The sequence below is a fragment of the Artemia franciscana genome, chromosome 21 (genome assembly GCF_032884065.1).
Source record: "Artemia franciscana chromosome 21, ASM3288406v1, whole genome shotgun sequence".
Classification (NCBI taxonomy): Eukaryota; Metazoa; Arthropoda; class Branchiopoda; order Anostraca; family Artemiidae; genus Artemia; species Artemia franciscana.
Window position 1 is genome coordinate 32,716,860 of NC_088883.1, and position 22,117 is coordinate 32,738,976.

At 36.1% G+C, this 22,117-nt stretch overlaps 1 protein-coding gene across 2 annotated transcripts in view; it reads left to right on the plus strand.

Moving 5' to 3' along the window:
* The first annotated feature begins 499 nt into the window (after positions 1-499).
* Positions 500-22,117, plus strand: part of LOC136040937 (large ribosomal subunit protein uL15m-like) — an 82,480-nt gene continuing 60,862 nt past the window's right edge. The window contains exons 1-2 of one of the 2 annotated variants that reach the window (XM_065725366.1): positions 500-779; positions 13,634-13,820. In XM_065725366.1, coding sequence (XP_065581438.1) covers positions 738-779; positions 13,634-13,820 — 229 coding nt within the window. In that variant the 5' untranslated portion in view covers positions 500-737. Of the gene's footprint in view, positions 1,000-13,633; positions 13,821-22,117 lie in introns of both variants that reach the window. The other variant, XM_065725369.1, reaches the window with a different exon arrangement.

Sequence of the window (22,117 nt, forward strand, 5' to 3'; positions counted from 1 at the left end):
CATTCGTTTGTTCGCACATGGGATTGCAGTAGAAAAATGGTATCGGATGTGCCTCTAAAACTTTAAAAGTTCTCTCATTGCTAAAGAAATTAGAGTTTATCCTTTGCTCCTTTCTAAGTGATGACGTTAAGAAACTTGGCCTACAGCAAAAAGTCAACTTTTGAACTAAGACAGATAGCTTTTTTTCGACGGCAGTCGATAGCTCTTGATGTGCTGATCAAAGTATATGTCATCCATTTTTTGGTAGAAAAATTGCTTCATGAGATATACCAGTTTGAAAGTTTAAAGGAGTTGACAACTTCAGTAGTAAGGTACACACTGAAACCAAAAACAGGCTGATACCAATTGTAAGACATATTGGGAAGTTTTAAGCAACATTCAGCTGTTACCTCATAATCGTTTTCGGCAATGGTTTGCAACTTTTGCTACTACTGAAAATTCGTCACGTAATTCCCACAAACTGGCTTGATTCTGTAGCGGCTTGATCACACGGGTCTTTCATGGCACTTGCATTTATTAAATTAGATTATATTAAATTAGACTGACCTGCATGATGGTGCTAGTTGCCAGGTTGAAACCTCTCAATTCTTCAAGTACCACACCAGACCAGTGAGCGTCTGGCCATCCAAGAACATTCCCAATCCCTTAGCTGATTCCCAGGAGACTATGGACCCCCTACTGCAGAACCTTTGATATCAAAGCAAGGTGTCACAGACAAAGAGGTGGAGACCACTGATATGGCTCAGGCAGAGCGGATTAAACACAGAAGAAGCATGATGGTAACTTGTTCTGGTTGTCAGGTGAAACCCCTAGCAAAGTTGAATTTGAGCATATACAAAACCATTGTTGAATCACACAAAGAAAAGAAGGAAGATGAAATGAACTTAATGTTTGCTTTGTTTAAGAAGTTGTTGTTTATTTATATTTTTTGTTTTAGGTGCTTGAGTCAATATACATATTAACTGAATAGTCCATCAAAGAAATCATTACACTTAACAGGTAGCCAATTCGACCTAGGCCTATAAAAATTTTGACAAAACAATATTTTATGTTAATTTTTAGTTGCCAGTTTTTTCTCTGGTTCTAGCTATGAAATCCAATTCTGGTTATTTGAGTAAAATTTTAAGCCAGATCAATGGGTCTTATACAATATTTAGAAAATGTAGGCCTATTTGTAGATCTTTGAAACCTTAGAAATTGTGATTAGGCAAAGTTGTGAAGTTAAAAACAGCTTTGTTGTAATTTATTCAAGTAGAAGATATTCTATTTTGCAAGAATTCACTTTTATAACACAGATTTTTGAGGGTCATCAAAGGTCAGGGCCCCAAGAAGGGTGAACGATTATAGGTAGTTACTTTAAAAATACCTTCACATGACATAATTTAGTCTGTAGATCCATCCCTGAAAGTTCCCTTTTCATAACCTAGGCATAACCGCTTTCCAAGATAGCCAAAAATAGAATTTTACCCTCAAACCGAAATTAAGGCCAGGCTAAGCTTATTTAATTTTTATTGATTTGAAGAGAAAGTGGGTCTATTATTTAAAACTCACCTTTTATTGGATCTTTCATGTTTTCAAGTTTCAAATTATACTGCAGCCAGCTACGTGACCTCAGAGTTGACATTCCAAAACATATAATTACTGAACCCTTCAAAAATGCTGAAAAAAATTGACACCTCAACACTTTGTTTTATGTTTGTTTTGGGAAAAGATGGGAATTGGGGGGGGGGGGGAGTGAGTTGCTCTTAAATCACTTTGACTCTTAAAAAGGGCATTAACTTCCAGTTTCAAATCAAACAAGATGAATATAAATTATATATGGCTGCCCATTTCTTAAGAACCTTAAATGCCCCTAGGGCCTAACTGAAGGCCCTTGCCTCAGGGCTCTGGAGGGTTGAGTCAACCCAGGAGACATTGTTATGTGTTCTTTGGACTATTTTAAACAAAATGACCATTGTACAATTTCAATCAGATGTGTTTGGTGGAGATATTTTTTTTTGGGGGGGGGGCTTATTGACCTCCATCACTTTTGACTCTTAAAAAGGAACTAAAACTTCCAATTTCTACCAAATGAGCAACCTCTAAAGTTTGAACAACACTCCACTCCATAAGAACCTTAAATGCCCCAGGAGTATAACTTACAATAATTGCCCCCAAGCTCTGTTGGTTTGTATCAAACCCAAAATCAATGTTACATGATCTTTGGGCCATTTTGAATAAAAGGACTCGCTCAAAATTTATATTGGACACATCTTGGGGAAACAGTGTGTGTGTGTGTGTGGGGGGGGGGGGGGTAGCTGGACTCTGATCACTTTGACTTAAAAATGGCACTAGAACTTCTGATTACCAACGAATGAGTCCCCTTCAAAACATATACAACTACCCTTTCTATAAGAAACCTTATATACCTCCAGGACATAACCTGCAACCCTTACCCTGAGAGCTGTGGGGGGGGGGTCTTCCTCATAGACATAATTTCCCTTAGACTATGAATGAACAAAATTGCTATCTCTTATGTTTGATTGGAGATGTTTGGGAAATGATGGGAGGGGGGCTGGCTGCCCTCAAATCACTTTTGATGCTTAAAAAGGGCACTATAATTTCCAATTTCAAATCAAATGAGCCTCATCTGAAGTTTGTACAACAGCCCATTCCATGATAATCATATATACCCTCAGGGCATAACTTAAAACCCTGTCCCCAGGGTGCTGGGGGGTTGTGTCAACCATAGAGGCATTGTTATATGTTCTTTGAACTATTAAAAAAAGTTCTATCAGATGTATTCTCAATTTCAATCACATGTGTTTGGCAAAGAGAGGTTGTCGGGGGGGGGGGGCTAGATACCCTCCATCACTTTTGACTCTTAAAAGGGAACTAAAACTTCCAATTTTCATGAGCCTCCTCTAAAGTCAAACAACCATCCCTTCAATAAAAACCTTCATTGCCCCTGGGGCATAAGTTAAAACCCTTGTCTTCAGGCTCTTGTGTTTGCAGCAACCCCAAAAGCCTTTTTATATGATCTTTTGATTATTTTAAATAAAATGACTCTCAAAGTTTCTACTGGATGCATTTCAGGAAAACATGATGTGTAGGGGGGAGATAGCTCCCCTCTGATCACTTTTACTCTTAAAAAGGGTACTATAAATTATGATTACCACTCCAATGAATACCCTTCAAAGTATATACAACCAGCCTTTCTATAAAAAAAATCTTATATACCCCCAGGGCATAACTTGCAGCCCTTCCCCTGAGAGCTGTGTGGTTAGTGGTGTTTTTTCAAAGACATAATTTCCATACCTTCCAGCATCTAGCGGTGTCATTTCATTCTGAGCTGGGGGGGGGGGGCTGTGCAACCTCTGTGGGCCCCCCAAATTGGCCAGCTCACAGTTGTTGAAGAGCAATATTTCCTCACAGTGGTTAGCACAGGCCTTTCCCAAAATCAACTAATAATAGTAAGAAGCAATTAAAAAGTGTTTAATGAATACAGAAAGAACTTAAGTTGGAAAGTAATTTACAGTTTTATTGCAACACAGGTAACCAACAAGTCTCATTTTTTCCAAAAATATCAACCAAAGCATTGAAATACAGCAATTTCACAAGTGCCTTTTCACTAAACATCAACACCAGATCACAGAGCCTTTCACCACCCACTTTCAATCTGAAATAAGATTTTAATCAGGCTTAGTGTAGAAAAGAATCTCTCATTACTAGCCATTTTGAAAGACAAGAATAATGAAGAATTGAATAATTTTTAAAACTTCAGAGTACTGTATTGACATTGCCTTAAGACTATTACAAAGATCAAAAAAATCTTTTAGCTCCTTGGCTTTGAGTCTATATATCTTCTCACAAGATCCATTGGCAAAGCCAAGAGAGTTGTGTCAATGTAAGCTTCTTTGTAATGCACTGCTGCACTAGCTAGTCAGCTAGTATTGAAATAGTGCAGCAAATCAACGTCTTGTGCAGACATTGACTCTAACAGTGGAAGAACGTTCATGAAGTGGGTTTCAAACTGAAAGCATAGTCTTTCTGTCAGAAGAAACTGAACCACTCTGAAAGTATTTTCAGTTGACTCTTTCAATTCAGCAAGATAGTTTTCCCCAAAGTCAACATGGTTACAAAATCACTTAAGTAGGATGTTACTTGCTTTGCCTGCTCTTGTCTTTTACATGAAGTGTCTGAATTCTGAAAATTTTGCAAAAGATCTTTAGTGTGGCTCCACTCACAAGAAAAATCTTTTGACTATGTTGAACAAATTGACCATCTAAAAATTCTGATTGAATAAATTTGGGGAAAGGAATGGCGTGGGAAGGGTTTTGTTGCCCTCCAATCTCTTTTTACTATTATAAAGGGCAAGCTTATTGAAGTTCTATGACAACTTTGATACAAAGTGCCCTGGTATAAAAAAAAAATATATATAGTACATTGTTGTTGTTGATTCCAACGTTTTTGGAGCATGAATCAGCTCCGTCACGTACGTATCAATCTTGTCCAGACAATGTGTATGGAGAATTTTTAAGAAACGATGACTACTTTCAGATTAGTGAATCACTTAGAATCGTTATTTGCAGATTCTTTATTGGTGGCAAACCATTTTTTCCACTAGTATAGCCACCTACGTCAGACCACCCTAATTAATTCTATAGTATTTACAGCCGTAAATTACAATTTACATTAAATTTCGTGGGAAACACATTAAACTTATACAATATATTGAATACATTAATAAACATTTGACTTGATACAACATGACCCAAGACTGTTAAAGCACATCGAATAAACTTGAAGTTCTAATAAAACAACCCAGTGCAGAAACAGACACCCTACGAGCCCACGGAGGGGCGGATGAATGACCCACCACCGCACGGAAAGTAAAGGCACCAAAGAGCTTTAGAACTTTTCTTTTTAATATTTCACGCTGGATATAATACTTTTTACACGACATTATAACATGGCGGACATCTTCATATACATTACATACAATGCAATTTGGGGAGTCAACCAAATTCCATTTAAAGAGAACAGAATTCACTTTAGCATGGCCAGATCTGATTCGAAATATTGTTGTGGCAATTTTCCTCTCACTGTGAATTAGGTCCAATGGAGGAGGCTTAAAATCATATAGATCCAAGATTGTATTAGTGGACTTTCTTGTGAAATCAGCTTTCTCATCAATTGCGGATTTGGCCTCATAACCCTGAATATATTCACTCAGGGACAAGTTTACATCCAACAATTCACCATTTCTGCAAGCCCATTTTGCCATTTTGTCAGCTGACTCGTTCCCAGGAATACCTGCATGTGCTGGGACCCATGTAAGTTGTAGATCATAACCATGTATTAGAAGGTCATCAACTATTTTTTCAATTTGTGCAGCAGTTTCTTTGGCATCATTTCGTTTCATAGCTAAGTAATTTAATACAGATAGAGAATCAGAACAAATCAAAAAGCTACCAACTATACCGTTTGACTTAATATAAAGAAGTGCTTGATAAATAGCAATCATTTCTGCAGAAAAAACAGTAAGCTTGTCAGGTAGCTTAAATCCGCAAGAAGTACCAGTTGACGGGACTACAAAAGCGCAGCCTACACCCATTTCCGACTTAGATCCGTCAGTATATATGTGAGTAAAGTCAGTCCATTGCAGAGTCAGCCTATACCACTCTAATTTTAAAATTATTGTTCCTGAATCATTAATTCTATTATCTAGAGCTAAATTAATTACATTACCTATTCCGTTGAAGCGTGAGGAAAGGTCATCTATATTTGGGGTTGGAACTAGGCCTGGAAGGCCAGCATTACTCATCAGACAAGAATATTTATAGACTGTAGGGGAAAACCTTGGTCTAAACTGGAGATCTTGATTCCATGTAGCAATGCATTCTTTATAAACAATATGATTTGTTGATCCCATTTTTTTTAGAAAGTAACGGGCTTGAAGATTATTTCTTCTCCTCTGAAGTGATGTGACGCCAAGCTCACAGTAGAGGGCTGGGGTGGGGGTGGTTTTTAAGCAGCCTAGAGCTCGTCGGAGAACTTGATTAAAAGCTGAATCAAGTTTCTGGAGGTTGTGCTTAGTTGCTTCCCTATAGAACATGCTACCATAGTCCAGTTTGCTGGTGATTGTTGCTCCAATTAGTTTTGAAACACAAGAATATGGGGCTCCTCTTTTAGAGAGGCAGATTGCATTGACAAAGTTTGCCCTACTTCTCAGGTTACCAACAAGATAGTCGATGTGGTTAGTCCATAGCAACTTTGAATCCAGTAAGACTCCTAGATAGCAAAATTTCTCTGCATGTTGGATGTCCACTCCTGCTAAAGACACAATGGGGGGTTGAGCATTTGTTCGATTTTTCCTTGAGAAAAGAACACTTACTGACTTCTCTGTTGAAAATGACATGTAGTTTTCCATTGTCCAATTTTCTAAGTAATACAGGGCTTTTTGGACTGAAGCCTTAAGGCATCCCCTATCTCGAGAGGAGGCAGCTACTGCAATGTCATCAGCATATAAGTATAGTTTACAACCCAGTATCGTATCTAAGTTTATATCGTGACAATATACTAAAAACAATAAAGGACTTAGTACCCCTCCTTGGGGGAGACCCACATTATTTGGAGCACTAAAAAAGCCAGACGAATGATTTTCTAAAGTTATTTCTATTTTCCTCTCAGTCAAGAAATTACCAATCCATTCCACGATTTGAGGGCTAATATTTAGCTTCTTTAGTTTTGCCATTAGAGTAGGGATATTCACTCTGTCAAATGCTGAAGTCATATCAAGGAAAACAGCTAGAGTTTCTTTTCCTAGGCGGAATCCCTGTTTTATTTGATTTTCAAGCCTCACAAGACAGTCTATTGTACTGCGTTGGGGCAGAAAGCCTAGTTGTTCTGGCTGAACTACTTTCTCAATTTCTGGTAGAACTTTCTTTTTTATCAGTCTCTCCATTAGCTTGCAGAGGCATGAAGTCAAGGCAATTGGGCGATATGATTTTGGGGATGTAGGGTCCTTTTGGGGTTTCAGGATTGGTATTATTGCAGCTTTTTTCCAAAGCGATGGGACATAACCTTCCTTGATGGACCTATTAAACAAAGTTAAGACAGAAGCCTTAAGCAGGGGGGACATGTTGGACAGCATCTCATTGTGAATCCTGTCTGGGCCCATAGCCCCTGGTTTTAATTTTTTAATAATCGTATCAATATCCTGTTCTACAAGTTCAATATCATTCTTAGGGAAGACCTGTGTAGGTAGCATAGTGGGTCGGTTTTGAGTAGAAAGTTGTGGAGGAATGTTTGCAATTAGATACTCTTTCAGAAGTTTTATTTTCTCGGGTGTTGTGGCGGCAGTGGTTCCGTTGTGTATCATGATGCCAGATATTGGGGAAGACCTTTGTCCAGTGTAGACTTTCCAGCTCCTCCACAACTCTTTGATTGATGTAGTCTTCGTAAACTTTGTCTCAATTAGAGTCTTCCATCCATTCTTGATTTCTTGGGGAACAATTTTCCTAAAGATGGCTTGTTTTGCATTCATTTCAATTTTGTTTGTAACTGTAGGATTTCTTCTAAACTTGTTTCTTGCCGTTTTTCGTTCCTTATAAGCTTTTTGGCATGCAGCATTCCACCCTGGTGTGGAGTTTCTAGATTTTCTTTTAAGTTTTACATACCCAAATACCCTTTCACTAGCATTCACCATAACTTGAGTTAACTTCTCATTAAGCTCCTCAACAGAGGTAGGTAGTTCAACATCCGTCAGATCCGAGTCTACCTCTCTCTGCCATTCAGGCCAGGACTCCTTGCGGAACTTCCAACTCACCGACTTCATTAACTGAAGTCTATAAGCAGAAAAATTAAGCACTGACATTACTGGGAAATGATCAGAGTCAAAGGGTGACGGTATAATAACCTCAAAGTCAACTGAAAGGTCTAAAGAAGCAATTGTTAAATCTATAGTAGAAGTCTTCCCATTTAAGGGGTTTAGCCTAGTACCTAGATCTATTGGAGTGATAAGACAAACCATATTTTGAGGATCAGTAATAAAATCTGCCAGTAAATTAGAATTATTATTTGGAGAAGATGTTGAGTCCCACATTGGGTTATGAAGGTTGAAGTCACCAGCAATTATTTTCCTCTCTTTACATTTCTGAAAAGCATCTTTGAACTGTTTAAAATCAAAGTCAGTTGCAGTCCTGTTATAATAGTTGATAACGGATATCCAGTTATCCGTTCCATCCTCTTTGACAGATATAATCCCAATTTCATTTTTTCCTGGGGTAAAATCATCTACTATTTTAAACGGGATATTATCCTTAACTAAAGTCATAAGTCCTCCCCCTGGTCCTGTCTTCCTATCCCATCTAGCCATGCTATAGCCTTTAAAATTTGGGGAAGTTTTCTGTTCATTCAATAAAGTTTCCTGAATTAGTACAATATCTGGCTTACTCCTCACTAGAAGGTTTTTCAATTCTACTACCTTTGATTTTCCCATTCCCCTAATGTTTAGTTGGATTACCCTTGTAGTCATTCTTTGATTTTTTGTTTATGAACACGCTTATTTAATGTCTTTTTCTCTGGAGAGGACAAAATTTTCTTTGGAACAAAGTTATCTTCATCCATACCATCCTCTGAGTCTGTTTCATTTCCAGAAACAAAGGATTCAGATTTCTTCAGTGAAGACAGGATCTTCTGTACCTCTGACTTCGAGCTTTTGCTTAACTTTACACTGGAAGCAATCAGTGAGCACAATGATGACACTACTGTGGTTAGTTGGTCTATTTTTTCTCTCAGTAAGACAACTTCCTTGTTAATTGGTTCCTGTATTTTTGCTTCTGGTGGGATTGAAGGGTGAACAAGGACTGGAAAATGTTCAAAGTTTAAAGCTGGTGGTGGTGTGTGCAGAGTCTTCCCTTTGGTGTCAGTGAAAGCTTGAACTGCATCTTTGAATGATATACCTTTTGTGACTGACGTTTTCAGAATTGCAGCTCTAAACTTGTAATCCTGGCACTCTTTACTGAGGGCAGTGTGCTGTCCATTACAGTTTGCACATCTTACTTTTTGTTCATTTCTGTTTTTGTTTAACTCAGGGCAAGCTGTCATGGGGTGATTATCTCCACAAATACCACAAGTATCTTTACCCCAACAGTTTAGAGAGTTATGGCCAAATTTCTGGCACTTGAAACATCTCAACGGTTTTGGTATGAACTGTTTCACCACAGTGAGGGCACTCCATATAGGAATTATTGTAGGAAAATCCATTTCTTGAGAGAAGTCAACATGTATAGTGTAGCTAGTGTATGGTTTACCATCTCTAGATGTGGGATGAGGGTTTAGTACAGTTGCCTTTGTAACCTGTTCTACTTGCTGAATCTCCTTACAGAGTTCTTCAGGAGTAGCTAAGTCCCTGGGAACGTATAGTACTCCTTTTCTGCTTGAGTATAGCATATTTTCTGGCTTCATTTCAAATTTGATCACTATATTATTCAATGTGAGATCCCTTATGCCTAAGATCTTATTAGCAATGTCTAGATTTTTTGGAACAACTTCAAGAGAGCCTCTAGGACCTATTCGTGGGAGTATTTTCCCATAATCATTTCCTAGAGCTACAGCCAATCTACGCCCTAGATATCCAGCAGAAGTCTTTGATAGAGGGACTAGCATACCCTTGTCATTAGTGTCAGTAATTTTTGTCATATCATGACCTTTAGCCAACAAATTTGGTACAGTGGGTCCACCTCTAACTCCCCCACAACCTCCACCCTTCCCAGGACTACCAGGAACCATTACTTCTTTCACGTGACAAGCTTACTTTGCAGAAAAAAAAAAAAAAAAAAAAAAAAAAAAAAAAAAAAAAAAAAAAAAAAAAAAAAAAAAAAAAAAAAAAAAAGTGAATGCACAAATACGATTAAACAGACCTCAATAAAGTAAAAAGAGAGGCAAAAATACAAGCAAATAAGGGCACTATATACAACACATACATACAAGTAAGCAATATTTCATATGGCACAAGATCTCAAGGAGATAAAAGAGCCTAAAAGGTGGTCTGAATATCAACCATACAGTCCCTTCACTGTTTTGCATTTACCAAAATTCAATAAAAACTTTTTCACCTTCACATTAATTTGTTATTTTTTTTTTCAACCATCAAAATCTTCAGGTATTACTATTTTCTACAACTTGAATTGTTGCCAAGCAGCGTTTTAACAGCACTTAAATTGATTATTTTGAACTTGTATCACTAATCCCAAGTTGAATAATTGCAGTTTAACCACAAAATGTTTTATTCAACCATGTTCTTATAGGCTACCAATTCCAATAGACTAGAGAACTTTATTATGACTTTTATATTCCTGTGTAATTCTTAAATTACTTTCTTCTATACTTAGACTTTTGGGCAATTCATTTTGAGCGTGTTCCAGCTGAGACAAAAAGTAACTCATCTGTGAGAATTTTTTCAAATATGCTATTAAAGAAAACCTCTATTTTCAATTCTTTTGGGGATTCTCTATCATATAGTACATTTTACCAACATTTTTTTTTACTGAGGCAGCACAGTGCTACCTATGATTTAAATTTTAACGGAAGGGGTGGCTGTATAGACTTTAGAGGAGGCTCATTGATTTAAAATTCAATGTTCTTGCTCCCTTTTTAAAAGTTAAGTCATCAGATGGCAACCAGTCCTTTCCCTGCTCAATTTTCCCCTATTGCTTCTGATAAAAATTTTGAGATAGCTGTTTTGTTTAGAGTAGTCCAAATGTCAAATAGTTGTGGGCAAGGCTGTAAATTCTGCAAGCTATCCATTCTTAACATTTAAGGTTTTCATGGAAGATTGGTTATATAGAATTTGGAGGAGGCTCATTTGATATAGAATTCAAAGTTCTAGACCCCTTTTTAAAAGTTAAGAGCTATTACCTATTTCCTCCCCCACCCACTTTTCCAAAATTGCTTTTAATCAAAAATTTGACATAGCCATTTTGTTCAAAGTAGTTCAAATGTCAAATAGCTATGGCTCCAGATTTGATAACCCCCATAACCCTGGGGGCATAGGCTGTAAGTTATGGTAGCTACCCATCATTTATATATATAAATTTTTAATGGGATGGGTGCTTGTATAAACTCGTGTAAAAAATCCAGATTTAGACTTATACAATTAATGAAGAGATAGTAGCTAAACCCTTGTTTGTAGAGATTTTTGTTTGTTTTATGCTTGATTTGTAAATTCTTTGGGCAAGGTTGTAAGTTGTGCCAGCTCTCCACTCAACATTTAAGGTTTTTATGGAAGGGTTGGTTGTATAAAATTTGGAGGTGACTGGTTTGATTTGGAATACAAAGTTCTAGCTCTTTTTTAAAAGTAAATAGTGATTAGATGGCAACCAGTCCTCTCCCCCACCTAATTTTTCCCAATTGCATTAGATCAAAGCTTTGAGATGGCAATTTTGTTCAAAGTGGTACAAATACCAAATAGCTATGGCTCTAGATTTGATAAACTCCACAACCCTCAGGGCAAGGGCTATAAGTTATGATAGTTGCCCATCATCTGCATATAAAGTATGAACTTTTGAAGAAAGCCCTAATTTAGACTTATACAGTTAAAGAAGGGTTAGTAGCCAAACTCATGTTTGTAGTGATTTTTGTCTGTTTTAAACTTGATTTGCATTTTTGTTTTGAGATTTGCTTATTCATTTATTAAGTACCTTTGTATGTTTGTTTGTTTAAGTTCTGTTTGCTCTGGTTTTCATTTATTCTTTAGTAGTAACTTCTGGTCATTTCCAGTTTGAATTATTATAGGCTTCTATTTCAGCTGATCTTAAGTTTAATATGGCCTTTAATTTTCTTTGAAAAACTTCTTTTCCAGAAAGTTTTTTAATTGACTAGTAAAAGAAAGGTGATTGATTTTTCATCATAATATTGCTAAAAACCTACTTTCAGTTTCAGTAGGAATTATAGTTTCGTGTCTGTTTTCAGCTCAAACAGAACCTTTGAGAGAATATCTGTGATGACCTTGAATTGGTAATTTGAAATTTATTAATAGATGGAGTTAGCAGTAGGTGGTTTATGGAATTGCAATGAAATTACGTGTGTAATCTTGAATATCAGTGTAATGTTATTCAGTATAGTGCAAACAAATATATTTACTGGGAATTCTATTCAAAAGAATTCTTCAGCAAAAACAAAAATTTTCATGAGACTTGTAGTGACAACGTTTTGTTGAATATGATATGCAGAGACTGATTTTGATGCTTTTGGAATAATAATCCTTAGATTGAAGAGTATTCTGGTGCACTAAAAAAGTTTGAAGACTAAATATTGCTTTAACCCATGTCTGATGCTACCAGATTTTAAAATATCACAAACAAATGAGCATAGTTTTAAAATATTGTAAGTATTAGTAATGATCCAGAAGGTTACTCTATGAGTTGAAATTTGTTGGTTGCTATGTGAGTGAAGGCATTTATTTTGTAAAAAAAAATAGCATAAACAAGTAGGCTATTAAAACCACAACAATCAAATATAAAACAAAAAGATTACTTATAAGTAAAGAGTTACAACATGAAAAGTTACAACCACCAATCACATTTAATTTTGAAGTGGATAGAGTGTTACTACTAAAATCCATGCTCCCACTAAAAAGTTGATCGGAAACTGTTCATCCCTGTGCTTAGAGTACTGTTTCCAAATAAACCACTGAGGATTTGAGCCATAAATAATTGAATTCAGTAGCGAATTGTCATCCTTTTGCATATAGCAATTGGAGGAGAGTACAAAAGAGCAGCAGCCCTCATCAGTATCATGTCCTTTGCCTATTTAAGGCTATTTGAATATATTTAAAGAAGTTGTCTTGAAGACACAATATTCTCTCATATGGTAAAGGTAGAACAAATGAAAAATTATTTTTTGAATCCACATTTGTCTGTAATACAATTTTAGTAACCAAATATTTTAGGATTTTGTCAAAAATTTACAAGCATGAAACTTAAGAAAACTGAAACTTAAAGAGTTTATTTAAAATGAATATTTTTTTAAGGCCCAGGACTACTTCTCACTCCTCCTTAAGACTTACCTGTTTGACATATCATCAATAGAAACATGTGTTTACCAACGTTATCGTTTGTTTGCCTCATGTATTTGTTGATTAAATCTGGTTGCATCATCAAGTTGTTTAATCTAAAAAACTGTTTAAATTGACTTCATAGATTCGAAATTGCTTTCAAAAGTTTATTTTAACCTCCTGTGTCTTAATACACTAGCTGATTAGTAGGATAGTTTTTAGGGAAATAAAATATAAATTGTGTTTTTGTGTCTTCCTGCTATTGAAAACGAAAAATTATTTTTCCAAATCTTGTTATGCCAACAAAATTAGACATCATGCAGATGCAGTGTTTAGCCAATTGGTCACAACTGCTTTTGTTGCCTTCATCTAATATAACAAGTGGGCATCCAATTCACTGTGTTAAGTCCAGGGTATAAACTGGTTTACACAATTGTACAAAATAATCTTTCATGAAAAGGTAAAAATACAATTTCGAAAAACTAATGTCACCAAAGAGAATCAGGTAGTGAGAAAAAAATGAATTTGTATGTACAGTCTCTCTTGGGTATATGCTTTGTAAATGAGATCTTAAACTTATCATATTTTTTCTAGTTGCTGTTTATTAAGATGGAAGATATATGCATATCTTATATACCCCAACTCCATCATTCTGAGCGTTTTCTTACTTTTTATGGAATCAATATTGAAGCAAAGAACCATCTCTTGCAGTTGGCTAGCTTTTTTTCGAATTATTCGAATATATTTCTCAAGGTCCCAAAAGTTGGAAACATTGTGGCAGGTAATATCTTTTGTTTGTTTGGTATTACATTTCAAGGGAGGTTCAAAGGAAGTCACCCCAGGAAAAAAAAATTGTGACCTAAAAGTGTGTTTTTGGTGCCCTTCATAGGAAAATTTCTTTTAACTTCTTGCTTAAGGATTGGGCCTATCACTTAAGAGAGGTAATACCTGAAGATTTTCAAGTGGGTACTCAAAGGGCAAAAAATTATATTTTTTTGCAACAATCTTTTAGTTTCCCACAAGCGAGGGGAGGGGTGCTTAAAGCAAGCTTAAGGGGAGTTTGTTCAAGAAGAAATTGAAAAATAGTGGCCTTAAGCACACTTTTTGACAATTTTATGCTCTGTGGCCTGCATGTCTGGCCAGAATCTTTCTTTGATTAGAAAAAGAAATAGTTTTTCACTTTGTCTTGAGTTTTATCATATGTTAATTTCAGTAGATTGTGTAACCCTGAGGATAATGCCCCTACTTGAATTAGTAGATTTTTTAATCCTCTTTTACTATAGAACTAGCACAGTAAATTTACACTAAAAAGAAATAGAAAATGCATAAAATATACACACAAAAACCATATAATAGGATAAAATGGATCTAATCATTAGTAAGCTTTTTCTTTCAACTTTGAACGCAGCTTACAGAGTCTTTATATCTTTTGTATTCAACTTCCAAATAATCTTTCTGTTTCTATACCACCAATGTAGATGGCATAAATATATATGGGAACAAAAAATTCTTATATTGTGCATATCAAGAGCATTCTATAATAGTCACAAATTCACAGAAAAAGAATGGAATGATCAGAATACGTAGGATAAAGTCTTGCCAAGGTTGTATGAGAAATTGGTTTTGGACTACTTTTGCATAACCTGCTTTAAGATTATTCTTTACATTAGCTAGCACGCTAGGACAAATAGTAGAAACAGAAGGGAAAATATTAATAAGTAGCCAATGTAACAAACCTTAACTGAAAAGATTCCCTTAACCTGAAAAGGTTTGAATTAAAATGGAATAGTTGTGGGCATCAAGTCATGGCTAATTGTAGAAAAAGCCAAGACAGATAGTTCAATTGAGTGAGAAGCAAACCTGGCATTAATTTTGCCCTTATTAGGATTGTATAAAAAGGAGGATTTGTTAATAGATATGTCTATCTATTATCCGTCCATGCATCATTGCTAGGGCAGTAGAACCAAGATAGATAGTCATAGATCTAATATAGTGATAGAACCTATAGTGTTCCAAGTGTTTGATTAATTTGGCTTGGGTAAACGGTGGAAGTATGCGGGTGCCTCTCTTGTTAGACCAATACAGAGTTTGTTATTTTCTAGCAAGTCACGCCTGCCAAGAGTCTCAGGCAGGTTGACCAAGAATTTAAAATTGACAAAGGACCATAAGATTGCACGGAATGGGAGGTAAACAAGGGACGCTTACCTATGGTCTTAGGCAGGTTGAACCAAGAATTTAGGATTGAAACATGCGACCGTTAATTTTGCCTAAAATCAGAGGCAAACAAGCGTCTAAAGTCAAAATGGGGCGATTCTGCAATGAGCATCAGGCAAGGCAATTGATTCAATTTATAAACTCTGACATTTGCTAGACTTATAAAAATTTTTAATTGAATGTTAGTTGAGCAACAAGTTGCCTGAAATTGCAAAGGGGAATAAGAGTCCAAAGCCTACAAGTGCCTCCTATCTGCCTCGAATGTTATGCAAGTGAACTTAAAATGAAGAGGCGAAAATCATCATTGCTTCCCCCTGTAGAATAACCGATGCCCATTGACCATCTGGATGTGGACCCCCTCTTGCCCCCTCCCCCTTCTCAATAAAAGATCTTGAGCTACGACCCTGTCTAAGGCTGATGGCACCCAGAATAGAATTAACTCTTGCTTCCGTTATTAGTTGAATAATGAAGAAATATCCAAAAGTTAGGTCTTTGCAGCAGCCCCCTCCCTCCACCTGGTTTTGCCCTCATGATAGCCTTCCCTGGCTTATTGAATGTCTTAGATTTGCTGCTGTGTTGCTCGTCGTGAAGCTACTAAAATATAAAATGGTACAGGTTTCCTTGTTAAACATTAAATCCAGGGTTTGGTTTACAATCTCATCAAGTGTTTTAGCTATAATGAAATCTCACTGTTTTCAATTTTAAAGTCATTTTTTATTTTGAGTCTTTCTGTATTTAGATTAGTCTCTACTAAAAAATAAAGTGGGTCCAAGAAATCCGATCTTAATGGCAAAATTTAATTTTTATTTTGTCTTTAATGGTTTTACTAAAATATTGCCAGTAATATCTCGTTGTTGATAAATTCGTTTTCGATCATTTTTGGCAAATCTTAGCGTTTTTATGCTGATGATAAAACAAAAATAGGATCTATTAACAGGATAACAGCAACAGCAACGCTTTAAGAAATTTATAATAAAAGTTCTTGTGATATTTACCTAGATTTATCAGCAGTCAGTTGAACCAATCTTATACCAAACCATCTTCTAGACAACACTATAGTGTTTTTTTGTGGATGGTGAAGTCCTCCCTTTGAAAGAGTGGCAGACAGTCTGGTTTTATATTATCAATTTTTCCCTTCTTCTTTTTGATTGTATTAAAGCTTATTCCAATAGGCAATGCATAGAACACCACCCAAAAAAATCCCCCCTGACCCTACCCCAAGTACCACTGAAAACATTCAACCCCTTGGCTGGTCAAGTCAACTTTCTCAAAGCTCACATGAGGGGTCATTGAATAATACAATGGTGGAAGTCGGGGCGTATGTCACAATACAGGATGAGACTGAAAATGAATTTCAAGAGGTCCTATCAAGAAACTCAAAAAAAAGGAAAAAGATTTCACCAATCAAAAGTAATACCCCTTCCCATAATCCAACATTCCCCTCACAAAACCTTGGAATTTACTTAAAAATCACTCCAGATACCCCATTTGAGATAAAAAAGGTAGCTCTTTTGAGGGTTGCAATCTTTAAAATGTTAAAATCAATGTTTTCATTGAACATTAACCGTGATGGATCTCTGCTAATAGCCCTTCAAGATTCTAAATCAGCAGACATATTACAGAATTCAAAATCTCTTCTTAACATACCAATAAAATCTGTTCTCTGGACCCCAAACCAAAACCCAACTAAAATAGTAGTGTATAACATCCCTCCAGAAATTCCTATTCAGGATCTAAAAGAAGGACTCTCTGACAGAACTGGTAACCCAATCCCAGTAGCTGATGTAACCCAATTGGGTAAACCAGATGCCAATGGCCAAAAGTTAAGCAAGTCTTTCTTATTCACACTAAGAGAAGAAAATAATAACCTGGATCAGATATTTCTATTTGGACAAAGGAAACCCCACAAGCCCTACAAGCCAAAACCTATCCAATGCCAAAAATGTCTAAGACTAGGACACACAAAAAACACATGCAGTGAAACATTACATGAATGCAATTCTTGTAAAAACTCCCACCCCACTGGAATGATAAATTGTAAAAACAATCAGCCAAAATGTATCAACTGCAATGGTCCCCACGATTCTACTAATAAAACTTTATGCCCTGTATATAAAAAACGAGCACTAACACTCCAAATAGCAACAGAAAAAAACATACCTTACCCTTTTGCAGCAATGGAAGCAAATGCAGCTCAATCACACCTGACCAAAAACTTTATGAAACCACCCAACCCTCTCACCCACAGACCAACCATTCTACCAAAAGCATCAAGCACCCCCAATAAGACTCCTTCCTCAAAGCAACCAAGCTCACATTCCTATAAGAGAGGTTCACCCTGGACAAACCTTCCAGCCTCTACAAGTAATGATAGAATATCAGAATTGCCACCTCTCCCGAGTAGAAATGATTCAGAAGTATTAACGGGTATTAATCAAATTATCAACAAAAAGCCAGATGAATATCCAAATGAATTAACACCTAACATGTGCCTATTTATACTAAATTCTAATGCAGTACAGTCAATGAACCTAAAACAACCACAAAAAACAAAAATAATAAGCGAATTGGCAAAGTTGTACCTACCCAATCACATGCATATCCAAGCAAAAAAAGATCTCGCTCTGCTCCTAGCAAAGCTAAAGATTGATACACAGCAAAATGAAAATTAAAACAACAAAGCAGCATATCTCAATACTTCAGTGGAATGTAAGATCACTTTCAGAAAATAAGTTAAATGAACTTTTATCTTTTATGAATAAAAATTCCATTGATATTGCTTGCCTTCAAGAAACCCATTTGACTAACAACCAACAAACAAAGTTTCCAGGATATACTATCCTGAGAAAGGATAGGTCTTCTCAGAGAAAAGGAGGTGGTGTAGCTATAATTTTAAATAATAATATTAAATTTTGCGGTATTAATTTCCCAGATTTTTCAAATGATGTTGATGTTATTGGCATCAATGTCTGGATAAATAATACAAAAACATACATATTAAGTCTTTATAACCCCAATGGCCAGACTACAGATGCAATGGATTTTTTCACTTATATTACTAATTCTAATATGCTAAAAAACATAATCATCTGCGGGGATTTTAATGCCCACAGTCTTCTGTGGGGGGATAAGCCAGCAAATAAAGCTGGTAAGCTCATTGAAAGATTGATTTCAAATAATGCCGATTTAGCAATTGCTACCCCTCCTAATCTAAATACATATTTTAACCCCAAAAGTGGTAAATTTTCAACTATTGACCTACAAATTGTTTCAATAAATATACTAAATAAAATTTATATTAAGAAAATTGAAAATCTATGCACTGACCATTTTGCAATAGTATCCTCTTTAAATGAACCAGCCAACATTCTCCCACATATCCCTAAATATGTCAACACCAAAGCAAATTGGACCATGTTTAGAAATAAGCTTAATGAAGAAGTCCTAAGTTTAACCCAGAAATCTCATACCTCAGTTGTAACTGCTGACACGTGTGCTGAAGCTATGACATCAATATTAACAAATGCAGCTAATCAAGCTATCCCCAGAACTTCACCTAGGAAAAACATCCCTAAACACACCCCTAAAGCATGGTGGACAAAAGATTGCCAAATTATGTGGAGAATAAAAAATGCAACTAGGAGAGCATACCTAAGAAAACCATCCCCTGACACATATTTAAGTAAATTACAAGCAGAGGCTAACCTCAAGAGAACAATAACTAATGCCAAATATAATTATTGGAATAATTTTGCAAATAATCTTTCCAGAGAAACATCTGAGCCAAGAATTCATAGACTTATAAGCAAAATCTGTGGGAAAAAAACATCCTCCAACCCTCTTATGTATGAACTAATACATGAGAATTCCCACTATGATAATGACATTGATAAGACAAAATTATTTGCATCCCTTTTCTCAAAAAAGCTAACATCAAAAAACCAAAATATCACCTTACAAATCATGACAAATCCTATTTACCAGCCCCGACCAGGTTCAGAATATATAAACCATCCCTTCTCAATACATGAATTGAATAATGCAATTCAGCATATCAAGGCCAATGCTACAAGTAGCTATGATAATATACACCCTATATGGATAAAGAATCTTTCCCCTTTGTACAAACAGGAGCTCCTAAATTGCTATAACCATGCATGGGCTACATCCACATTCCCTAATAACTGGAAATGTTCATCTCTCATACCAATTTTAAAGAAAAATAAACCTAAACATGACCCTCAGTCATATAGACCCATAATGATTACCCCAGTGCTGGGAAAATTAATGGAGAAAATGATTTACCATCGGCTGCTTTGGTTTGTTGAGAAGAATAATCTGATACCTCATACTCAAACTGGCTTCAGGAAACACCACTCATCAACAGATGCTTTCATAGTGCTAACAAATGCAATAAATGAATCCTTATCAAAAAATAATGTCTTAACTGCTGCATTCCTAGATTTTGAAGGAGCTTATGATAATGTTGACCACCAGATTCTATTAGTTAAACTTACAAACCTTGGACTACCCCCCAAACTTGTATCCTTCATAAAATCCTTCATAGAAAACCGAAGTTTCATTGTTTGTGTAGGTTCAGCCTCTTCACCCAAAACTTCAATAACCAAAGGCCTTCCACAGGGTGCAGTCCTGAGCTGCCTCCTATTTTCACTTTTTCTGTGGGACATGAACCTCCCACATACCAATCTACAGTACGCTGACGATCTGGTATTATGGGCAACTGGCAATACCTTCGAGATTACGCATTCAAAGTTGCAAAATGCACTTTTCCAATTTGAAAAGTTCTCCCAAAAGTCCATTTTACCTACTGCACCCACAAAGTCAAAAATTATCCAATTCCACCATAAGCGAAATCATTATGATGCTAGGCTAACATTAAATGGAATACTTATCCCAGAGGACAATCAAATTAATTACCTAGGGCTCATACTTGACCAAAAACTAAATTTCCACCTCCACATCACAAATACAATAAAAAAGTGCTATAGAAAAATAAGAATAATTAAAAGACTACTAGCCACACCTTGGGGCTGTAATGAGAAAACTCTAATCCAATTTTATAAATCATATATAAGACCCCATATTGATTATGTCCTCATAGTGTATGGTGCTTGTGCTAAGACCCACATGCAAAAAATCGAAACGACACAAAATGATATAATTCGTCTTATATTTGGTCTTAGGAAACCAACAAAAACTAAGTTTCTGCTTACTGAGAGTGGACTATCACCAATAAATGAAAGGAGAAGATCTCTACTAATTAAGTACCTTACAAAAATTGAAGCCAATGATTCTCATACCCTGCATAACTGGTTAAGAAATCCATCTATGTTTAGAGGCGTTGCAAATGAATATGCAAATATCCAGAAGAAGTTCCCAGTACCAGTAAAATCTATTGCACCCACATTCCCCCAAACCCCCCCTTGGAGTTGGTCAACCCCCATAATAAAGACTGACTTCTCAAAGTGGACCAAAGAACTTACTCCCATTTCTTTTATTCAGAAAAAATTTGCCGAACTAAATAATGTTGCTTATAAAAACTATTTCCAAATTTTTGTAGATGGGTCCAAAATGAATGAGAAAGTGGCAAGCGGAGCTTTCTTCCCAACCCATAATATCGCTTTAGGAGAGAGATTACAAGATAATTCATCTGTAATGTCTGCCGAGCTAAATGCCATAATCATGGCATTAGATTTCCTCATGGTTAATGAATATATGAATGTTAATATTAAAAATATTATAATATATTCTGATTCTTTGTCAAGCCTTGAGCTTCTTTCGTCAGCTTCTCAAAATAAGATGGATATTGACACATTTCTTTGTCTTAGGATTATTGATATTTTTGCTTCAAAAGGTATTTTAACTCATATACAGTATATTCCAAGCCACTCAGGTATAATAGGTAACCATAAGGCAGATGAAATAGCCAAAAATGCTTTAAATATTGACCAGCCAAGTGGGAGACCAATCCCCATTAGAGATATTTACCGCTGGAGATTTACAGAGGTACTGATAAATAATAAGAATCCTACCCCATCACCTTTCCCAAGTAAGCACCTTTCCAAGATTTATCATAGGATTCGGTCAGGTTCAAATGGGCTAAATTTTCAGGCATTTTCATATCAGATTCCTAATTCAAGTGGCGAAATTCCCTCGTCCCCCCTTTGCAGGTCATGTAATCTTAAGAATGAAACAATAGATCACTGCCTATTTGAATGTAATATGCTGACGTCTGCACAGTATACCCTGCGATGTAAAATGTTAGAATGCTTCAAACACCACAAAATTCCACTAACAGCCAAGAGTCTTGCTGACCATACTCTCCCGCAGAGCACAGAGATCAATATATACTCTCTTATAATTCAACTGCTGGTATCAAAAGATATACTTCAAGAAATCTGAGCAGATACAAATCATATAAGACAAACCAGCTCCATAGCTCTGTCGATCTCACAGAGTGAGCCAAAAGGAAAAGGGCTAAATAGTATCAACTGAAAAGCCCGTCTGCTGAATAAGAAGAAGAAGGATCTGTCTATGGCGTTTGGTTGTTACATGCCACCAGCGTATAAGTTGTTACCGTGTATAAATAGGAATAGGCTATATTGAGTTCTGGAAACCGATAAAAATGTTTCCCGGCCGCTGAATCATCGACACAGAAACCTGAGGCCAAAAACAGATGAAATATGCCAGATGACGAAAAATGCTGTTTTTTTCGTGAAAGCAGAGCAGGGCAAACAAAGGTTAGGCAAGCAAGGTAAAAGTGGAGTTAAATTAGGGGCAAAACTTTGTCTTGCTCATTTTAGGCTTGTTTTTCTTCTAGGGCTCACGATTTATTTATTGTTT